Here is a 9,400-nt window from a genome sequence, read left to right on the forward strand (position 1 = left end):
CATACTTGACACATTTCAACCGCCCACCCAACATCAGAGCAGGGGTCCGTGTGTATGACTGTTCTTAAATTGGGCTTTCTGCCCTTGAAGTTCTTCCTGTCGGCCCAGTCAGTAAGAGAAATGTCATTGAAATGGCCGGTGCTGTCGCGTTTACTGATCTAGTCACAAGGACCACGCCCGCTCATGTTTTCCCCCGTTTGAAATCCCTGGGAGGGGTATTGTTTTAAACCAGAGGTGCTCAACTGCAGTCCTCAAGTCTCCCCCCAACAGGTCAGGTGTTTAGGATACCCCTGCTTCAGCACAGGTGACTCAATCAGTCCCTGCTTCAGCACAGGTCAACCTCTGATTGAGCCACTTGTGCTGAAGCTGGGATATTCTTAAAACCTGACCTGTAGGTGGCGCTTGAGGACTGGAGTTGAGCACCCCTGGCTTAAACCATAGGATCTGCAGAATCACAAGGGTCCCAGAGCTGAGAGTGACATTTGTGTGCACAGCAGATAACATCCCACTTATGTGAAGTACAGAATTTTAGTAAGTTACGTTTGATTAAGAGCTCCATGTACACATTAGTCTGACCGCATGTACACATTAGTCTGACCGCACACAAGTGCCTGTGAACGAGCGCTGCAAGTCACTCTGTTCCCTTAACTCCTTTGCAGATGGCCGCTTATTTCACCCACTCCAACCTGCAGCCTGTGCACATGATCCTGGTGCTCAGAACAGCCGTCAACCTCTTCTTCAAACTCAAGAACTTCAAAACCGCCGCTTCCTTTGCCCGCCGGCTGCTGGAGCTGGGGCCCAAGCCAGATGTGGGCCAACAGGTAAGGGACCTGGGAGAAGCGACCGGTGCGCGTGTGATCTCAGGAGGTTGCCATGTTCCTTCCATTAAACCTCTGCCGTCCTCTTAACCAGACTCGCAAGATCCTGTCGGCCTGCGAGAAGAACCTCACTGACTGCTACCAGCTCAACTATGACATGCACAACCCGTTTGACATCTGCGCCGCCTCCTACCGACCCATCTACCGCGGGAAGCCCGTGGAGAAATGCCCGCTGAGCGGCGCCTGCTACAGTCCTGAGTTCAAGGGGCAGATTTGCAGAGTCACCACGGTAAGTAAAGGAGCTTGGACGTAGGTTTTTATTTTTCCCTTTACTGACAGTACAAATCCACAGGTCTCCCCATCCTCTAATGTTGAAGCCCCTTGCATTGTGATGCCTCAAATTGTACTTGTAGCACAGCCGATAACAACGGTGTTATCACCATCTCAACTGGGCAGGAATCCAGGAAGCATTCGGTATTGCATGCAAAGGGATGCAGCCTCCATGTCAACAGCACATACTCTCACCCAGAGGAGTAATTAGGTGTATTTTGCACCCGGGGCAAGTTCCACCAACTGTTCTCCCCCCGCCCTCCGCACAATGACAGACACGGACGCACAGCACACCTTTATACACACACACACACACACACACACACACGTACATTTCATGGAGAGCATGGCCGGGTCAGAAACCTGCAGCTCTGTGCCTTTGTTCCACCCCCAGCCTCTGCCACCCACTCTCTCTGCTCCCTCCTCGCTGCGCTAGCTAACAGCACCTGGTTCCTCTTTGCTGTTGCACTTTGTTTGGCTGCAGCACCGACTGAGGTAAACTCACTCCAGGGTGGGATTTCTGCACCCCCTATCAGGCTCGCCACACCCCCACCCTTAGTTTTCCCTCTAACATCTAAGTTATAGTCATTAATGCCTGAGTAGCAAAGGCAAAACTTAACTTGATAAACAAATCTTTGCAAACAGTAAAGCTATAAATTATTTGGTCTAAAACATTGTTTTGTGGTAACCCCTCCGTAACAACTGACTTTTTTTGTGAGATGGTAAATCGGCACAGTTCAGCTTTCTTTAGCAATTCACTTTTATTTTTGCTTGGAAAGGGAGAAAGGTGTTCCAGGGTGCAGCCTGACTTCAAAAAAATAAACTAGGGTTTATATGTAACTCACTGCTGGGTTTAGGTGTATAGTGAATAAAGATCTCCTTTTTTCTTGCATTTAGCAGTGTTATCTATACCAGGGGTGCTGAACTGCAGTTCTCAAGTCCCCCAACAGGTCAGGTTTTCAGGATATCCCAGCTTCAGCACAGGTGGCTCAATCAGTACTGAGCTACTGATTTGAGCCAGCTGTGCTGAAGCTGGGATATCCTGAAAACCTGACCTGTTGGGGAGGGAGGGGGGCTTGAGCACCCCTGATCTATACTGCTCCTCTTCAGCACAGGATTACCTGCAGTTACTGGCTCACACCATTGGCTGATTTACCATTTAGCACCCCCTGAATTTATGCAATTTTATTTTTCGTAGGTGACTGAAATCGGCAAGGATGTGATCGGCCTGAGAATCAGCCCGCTGCAGTTCCGCTAAGACCTGGACCCTTTACCAGAGTCTGATCGTGCTCCTTTCTCCATCTTAGTAATAAAGTATGTAGGGAGAAAAAAAAACCATGCACCATACGTTGCACGAAACTTCCTTTTATCTTGTACTCGTGTGTGATCTCAACGTCTAACATTGTTCGTATAGTTCTTGTATTCACACGGCTGACACTAATGAAACCCTTTTTGCTGTGAACGTCTTTGGAAACTTCTAATCCTAAAAAACAAAGCAAAAATCTTCAATAAAAAGCCACACGGGTTTCTACACAAACTTCACACCGCAGACCCTGGAAACCCCATGCGTTTGAAGGGTACGGCTGTAGAATTTCGCAAATGCTCACATGCCGATTTGGTTTTCTGGGTCAGAAATCTGCTTGATACAAAGTGAAGGGAATTATTCATTCCCGTTCTAAATGTTTTATTCCAAAGTATAAACCAGTCCTACCAACAGATCAGGTTTTCAGGATATCCCTGCTTCAGCACAGGTAGCCCAATCAGTGGCTCAGTTGAAGACTGAGTTACCTGTGCTGAACAGGAACTGATTGAGCCATCTTTTGCTGAAGCAGGGAAATCCTGAAAACCTGATCTATTGGTAGCCCTGGAGGCCTGGATCCAAAATGATAAACATATCATTAACTAGTGGTGGATTAAAGGTTCAAAGTTGACTCTCCTTTCTGATTGTTCTCTTCGCAGTGAGGTGTAAGCACACCTTGACGTCACCAGGTTTTCTTTACCTTGTTGGCACCTCTGTGCGTCATATTCAAGAGTTTAATCTTCTGCTTTCAAATATGTACAAGAGCGTTTTGATATCTCCTGTACAATAAAGCAGGTGTATTTTGCAGCTGTTTCCAGGCTCAAAATAACATTGCTGCCCTAATGTTTTACAGCTTGTGGTCAAGTTATCATAAGGGGAATAAAGTGTCTTGCTAACAAGAGATTGTATCTTGTTTATTTCTGGCTGTGGTTATTATAATTAAATGTATTTTCCACATGGTGCACAATATGGGAGATGAAAGGCGAACATACACGAAGGATTACTTTCTTATACGAGCTTACAGTTAAATATCAAGTAGAGAGAGGCCTCAGAAGATGCGGACCGGTGACCCCTGAGATGTTATATAACTACATTGTAGAGGAGGTTGAAAAAAAGATATACGTCCATCAGTTCAATGAATACTAAATTTAGACCACAGATATTTATCCTATATTTGTATTTACAGTATTTTGATCCAGAGGAAGGCAAACAAAATCCCCCAGTGACATCATCCAATGCTGTCTCATAAGGGGGCAATTAAATTCCTTCCCGACGCCAAATAATGGCAGATTACTCCCTGGATCAGCATCCTTCCCATGTTTACTTATTAGGTATCTCCCTGTATACCTTTCTATAAAGAAGTCCAACCTTTTCTTGAAGATTTCTATTGTATCTGCCACCAGTCTCTGGGGGTAATGAATCCCACATTGTAACTGCCCTAATGTTGTGAATTCTAATATCCTGGCCAGTACAAGTGAATATTGCAATGCATCAGCTGTGCATTGCAGAGAACCTGTTTATCCTCAAGGGGCAATTGATACTCTTGCCACCATGGCACCTCAGCCTAATACGGACATGTATTAGCCTATCATATACATCTTCTCTAACTGTGCATGCAATGTATTGTATATAATATATACCCTGTTCATTTATGTAACTGTATTTGTAACCATGTATTATTTGACATATTAACTATGTCCAGGACATACATGAAAACGAGAGGTAACTCTCAATGTATTACGTCCTGGTAAAACATTTTTATAAATAAATGTAGGGTTTTCTTATGAAATTACACCTGCCTCCAAATGGTCAAGGATTGTACCTCTGAGTTCTACTTAAACCAGGGGAGGCCATCTACAGTCCTGAAGAGCCACCAACAGGTCAGGTTTTCAGGACATCCCAGCTTCAGCACACGTGACTCAATCAGTGGCTCGGTCGAACACTGTGCTGAGGCAAGGATAACCTGCAAACCTGACCTGTTTGTGGCCCTTGAGCACAGGAGTTGGCCGTCCCTGAAGTGGAACATATGTAATGCAGATTGTTTGGATGTGAATGTGAGAAGGATAGACATGGGAAGGAAGCGTTCCACAATCAGATACTCAAAGGTCACCAAGAGGTCAGGTTTTCAGGATATCCCTGCTTCAGCACAGGTGATGCAGTCTTTGACTGAGCCACCGCTGCTGAAGCAGGGATATCCTTCAAACCTGATCTGTTGGTGACCCCGAAGGACTGGCGTTGGCATCCCTGACTTACCTTTGCGATAATTAACCCCCCCCCCCCCTTTTTTTTTTTTTTTTTTTTTTTTTATATAGAACAAGTTGCTTCCAATTTTGACGGAGGTTAAAACTTTGGTATAATCTTTGCTTCTGTTTCTCGGTACTGGACAAACTGGTTGTTGCCGGTAGGTAGGGCCAAGCCTGCAGGCATGAGATATAATGTATGAGATCTGAGCCATTCCCACTTGAGCTATGCCATTTACTCCGCTACGTCTGCGGGTTACCATGCCCAGCGTCACCCTTTCAGTAGGGACACGAATGTGTGTTCTGGTTACAGAAGTATTGCCTGCTACCCGGGGCGGTAACATATTTTGGCACATTTGAGAGATTGCAGATCCCTCCTTGACCAAGGTCACGGTCTCCGCCTCCCACAGCTGTTAAACCAGGGGTTCTCAACGCCAGCTCTCAAGCTCCCTGAACAGGTCGGGTTATATGGATATCCCAGCTTCAGTGCAGGTGGCTCAATGAGTCCCTGCTTCAGTGCAGGTGGCTCAATCAGAGGCTCAGTCTTCGTGCTGTGCTGAAGCTAGGACTGATTGAGCCACCTGTGCTGAAGCTGGGATACCTACACTCTTAACATGTTGGGGCGGTAGATTCACCCAAAAAAACCACAGGGAATCGGGGTTGGAACACACAAGATTCCCGCAGCGTTGTCGGCTACGCCAATCTGGAATGCTGCCATGTTTTTATTATAAGGTACGGATGAACAAGAGACTTGTGAGGTCTCCAAAGCTCGTGGAAATATATCTTCGAATAAATGTGTTGGTCTGTTACAATCTAGGAAAAAATGAACTCCCCCCCCCCCCTAGATCAGGGTGGCCAACTCCAGTCCTCAAGGGCCACCAACAGGTCAGGTTTTCAGGATATCCCAGCATCTGCACCGGTGGCTCAATCCGTCCCTGCTTCAGCACAGGTGGCTCAGTCTGACTGAGCCACCTGTGCTGAAGCAGGGATATCCAGAAAACCTGACCTGTTGGTGGCCCTTGAGGACTGGAGTTGGCCACGCTTGCCCAGACCACCTAATAAGGACACTTGGAGAAAGACACCGCACACTAATAAAAGTAAAGTAAGAATAATGTATTGGAAAAAAAACAAAATAGAATAAAATTTATACAAAATAGAAAATATTTTTGCCAATAAGCAATGTGCTGTAACAATATTGCCTACAGAGTTGGGGTGGGGACTAGCATAATGATTCGGTGGTACAACCCCTTCGTCAGATGTCGCCCACAATGTGATCCTTCTTGCAGCTGTTTAAATACCAACCAGCGTGGGAACAACCATGAACAAAAACAAAAAAACCTCCCCCTCCGGATGTGAGCACCGTGGACGCGTCTTCGGCACCGCCCCACACCGGTGAGGTCATCGCATCAACGACAGGTCCACAGTGCGATCGAGGACAGATCTAAAAGGATCACTGCTCCCCAATCCCCAGCGTCTTAAAGGAGCAATACAAGCCAGCAAATTATTTTTCCAATTTTATTTATATATATATATTTGAAACACGGGGTCTCTGAAACTGAACCAATTCATTTCAGCTCCTGAGACCCCCTACTTTGGGAGATACTTACCTCCGAAGTAGGTGCCGGTAGCTGCTCCGGCTGAGCAAGCTCGGCTATAAAGTTTAAAGTTCCTGCCTCACATGGGCCAATAGGAAGCTGCACTGGTGATGTCACGGCTGCCTATTGGCCCACAGGGCGTGAGATCTTTAAACAGCGGCCATTACGTGATCCCTAGCAGCCGAGCAGAGCTGCTACCGGCACCTACTTTGGAGGAAAGTATCTCCGGAAGCAGGGGGTCCGTTCCAGAGACCCCCTGCTTCAATCCTATATAAAAAATTAGATTCGCAAAAAATGCGCCGGCTTGGATTGCCGCTTTGTGATCCACATGCACTGCCCTTCCCCGTGTGTGTCATGTGTCGCTAAGCAGCAATCTGGCAGCTTTGCAAAAACAACTGTGATACACGTCAGGCCAGCTCCATACACATTACAGAATATTAAAAAAAACAACCCAGTTCCCAGGCAAGAACAGGCTCATCATGTATTAGAAAGAATTATAAAGAAAAAATATACCATAAATAATGAATATCACATCTGAGAAATGGCAATAGAATGGAAAGACAAACAATATATTCAAAAATCATAAACCTATCTATCAAAAGGTGAAAAAAACAAGAATCAATAAATAAAACATCAATTCAATTGATATCAGGCAGTGATCGCCACAGTCCATTGTAGCGTCAATATGTCACTAATGTCGATAGGCAAAACATTTTTGATTTCTAGAGTAACATTTCCCATTACATCAGTGTTTTACCATACGCCCACCAGTTAGAAATTAAATTTGTGTGTGTGTGTGTGTGTGTGTGTGTGTGTGTGTGTGTGTGTGTGTGTGTGTGTGTGTGTGTGTGTGTGTGTGTGTGTGTGTGTGTGTGTGTGTGTGTGTGTGTGTGTGTGTGTGTGTGTGTGTGTGTGTGTGTGTGTGTGTGTGTGTGTGTGTGCGCGCGCGTGTGCGCGCGCGCGTGTGTGTGTGTGTGTGTCAAAAGGAGTGCTACTGAGCATGGCAAATGTATACAACAAAAGACTGGGGTGCCCAATGCTACATCCAATTGACAAAACATATATGGTAATAAGTATAAAGTACAAATACTTCAATAATAATATTTTCTTGGTTATTTAGTTAAACCATACGCCCACCAGTGTTTTACCATATATCCACGGTGCATAAGAACACACTTTTTCCACCAGGCCGGCCAAGCGTGGCAGAAAATGATTGACTGCTGCAGGCGCTAGCATACTTTGGCAATACCTATTTACAACCGCTAATGTCTAAAATGCTGACATATTTACGTGATCCTGCTGATGTTCTGAATCCTGTACAGGAATAAAAATGAAGTATAATGGGACCGGCACTCACAAATGAAAAAACAATTCCATTTATGCACAAGACATTATTTGAATCTAAACAAAGAATTAATTTAAATACTAAAAGTAGCAATAAAAAAAAAGTTAGAATGACAAATACTATGTCACAAAAAGTACTGCATAGCATAGCAAGTGATAGTGTAGCAAAGTACTGTAACTCAGCAATTACTATATCAAAAAAAGTATTGCATAGCACAGGAGCGGCAAACTCCAGTCCTCAAGGGCCACCAACATCTCAGGTTTTAAGGATATTCCTGCTTCAGCACAGGTGCCTCAATCAGTGGCTCAGGCATTGATTGAGCCACCTATGCTGAAGCTGGGATATCCTTAAAACCTGATCTATTGGGGGTGGGGGGTCTTGGTGACTGGAATTGAGCACCCCTGCCATAGCATACAAAATGTGACTGGCACATCTGCCTTTGTCCATAACCTCCCCCTGTGATGCCAGATTGGATGGCTGCACATTGGCAGTGATGGAGTTAAAAGCACTGTGACACTGCACATCGAGTATTAAAGAAACGTAAAAAAAAAAAAGGGGAGAAGATCGATGTCGCAGCCATCCAAACACAGGGACTCACCAGGAAAAAATTAAAATAAAATATTTATTGGAGTTACATTAAAAAAAGAGAAGACTCAGGACGGACAAAAATAGAAGAACCTACTCCCACGCGTTTCGGGCATGTACTGCCCTTTCTCAAGAAGTATAGGGTAAGCCGTGGGAGGGAGCTATTTAAACCTCTCACCGGCTAATGAAACAGATGATTCACACCTGATAAATAAAATTTGTACTAAACTTGCATTCAAATTTGTACTTGATATTAAAGAAACGAAACAGAAAAAGACCTGTCTGCTATGTAAGCTCCACCTAGACTTTATATACTGGTGTAGCCCATGTTCCCCCCCTCCGGTCGCAGATTGGACCTCTAAGGTGTAATGAGGGCTGGCTACATGTGCTAAGGTGGTGCATACCTGCTTGTAACAGAAGGGCCTGAGTCTCCCGCGTTGGTATTGGGGATAACAGGGACAGGCTTCTGGGGTATATGCCTTCATCTTTAGTGGCTCTGGTGCAGCGCCTCCATTCTCTGGCGAAACCTAGGGGATAGGTTGGAATCTTCCCAGAGAAAGCCCTGGTCCCAGGGCGAGAGATTCCAATCTCACACACACAGTCTCTTTGTATAAAATAGCAATGTCTCTTTATTGTCCTTACAGCTTAGCAGTGGCAGTACACAGCAGCAGCAGTACACAGCAGTACACAGCAGTTCATATGCACAATGCACTCCACAGGTGTACAGGCCTGTTCCTCTCCTCTCCTTTCCTCCAGGAATGTATCCCAGCAGGATGGCCTGGTTGGGGCTGCAATACCCCTGCCTCCACCCAAGGGTAGGCCCTATGGATGAGGCCAGATCTCTCCCCCCTCACCCCCTCAGCAGGGTGAGGGGCATTGGTCCACACAATATAGTGCTATCCGCTCTACTCAGTCTGGCTGAGGGTCTCCTCCTGCCTCCTTGATCATACTCCTAGGGTAGAACTCCTCACCACACTCCTCATCTCCCAGGAAATACAGCCGTCCTCCTCTCTCTCTCAGCTCCCAGGACAGACAGACTGGAACAGCCTACTAAATAGAGTACAGCCCTGCCCCTCATGATGTCAGCAGGACCTCCCCTCTGTCTCAGGCCTGCCACAGGGTCAGGAGCCTACCTCTTTCACTCAAGTCAGGGCTTGAAGGGGGAAAACCCATGATTACTTCTGGCA

The 9,400-nt window shown here is 45.9% G+C and overlaps 1 protein-coding gene across 2 annotated transcripts in view; it reads left to right on the forward strand.

The window, feature by feature from the left end:
* The window catches only part of COPA (coat protein complex I subunit alpha), a 35,831-nt gene extending 32,484 nt beyond the window's left edge, over nucleotides 1-3,347 (forward strand). For both annotated transcript variants that reach the window (XM_075607742.1, XM_075607744.1), the window contains 3 exons: nucleotides 660-821; nucleotides 913-1,107; nucleotides 2,347-3,347. In XM_075607742.1, coding sequence (XP_075463857.1) covers nucleotides 660-821; nucleotides 913-1,107; nucleotides 2,347-2,406 — 417 coding nt within the window. In that variant the 3' untranslated portion in view covers nucleotides 2,407-3,347. The remainder of the gene's footprint in view (nucleotides 1-659; nucleotides 822-912; nucleotides 1,108-2,346) is intronic.
* Nucleotides 3,348-9,400: the final 6,053 nt, after the last annotated feature.

Source organism: Ascaphus truei, chromosome 7 (genome assembly GCF_040206685.1).
Source record: "Ascaphus truei isolate aAscTru1 chromosome 7, aAscTru1.hap1, whole genome shotgun sequence".
Classification (NCBI taxonomy): domain Eukaryota; kingdom Metazoa; phylum Chordata; class Amphibia; order Anura; family Ascaphidae; genus Ascaphus; species Ascaphus truei.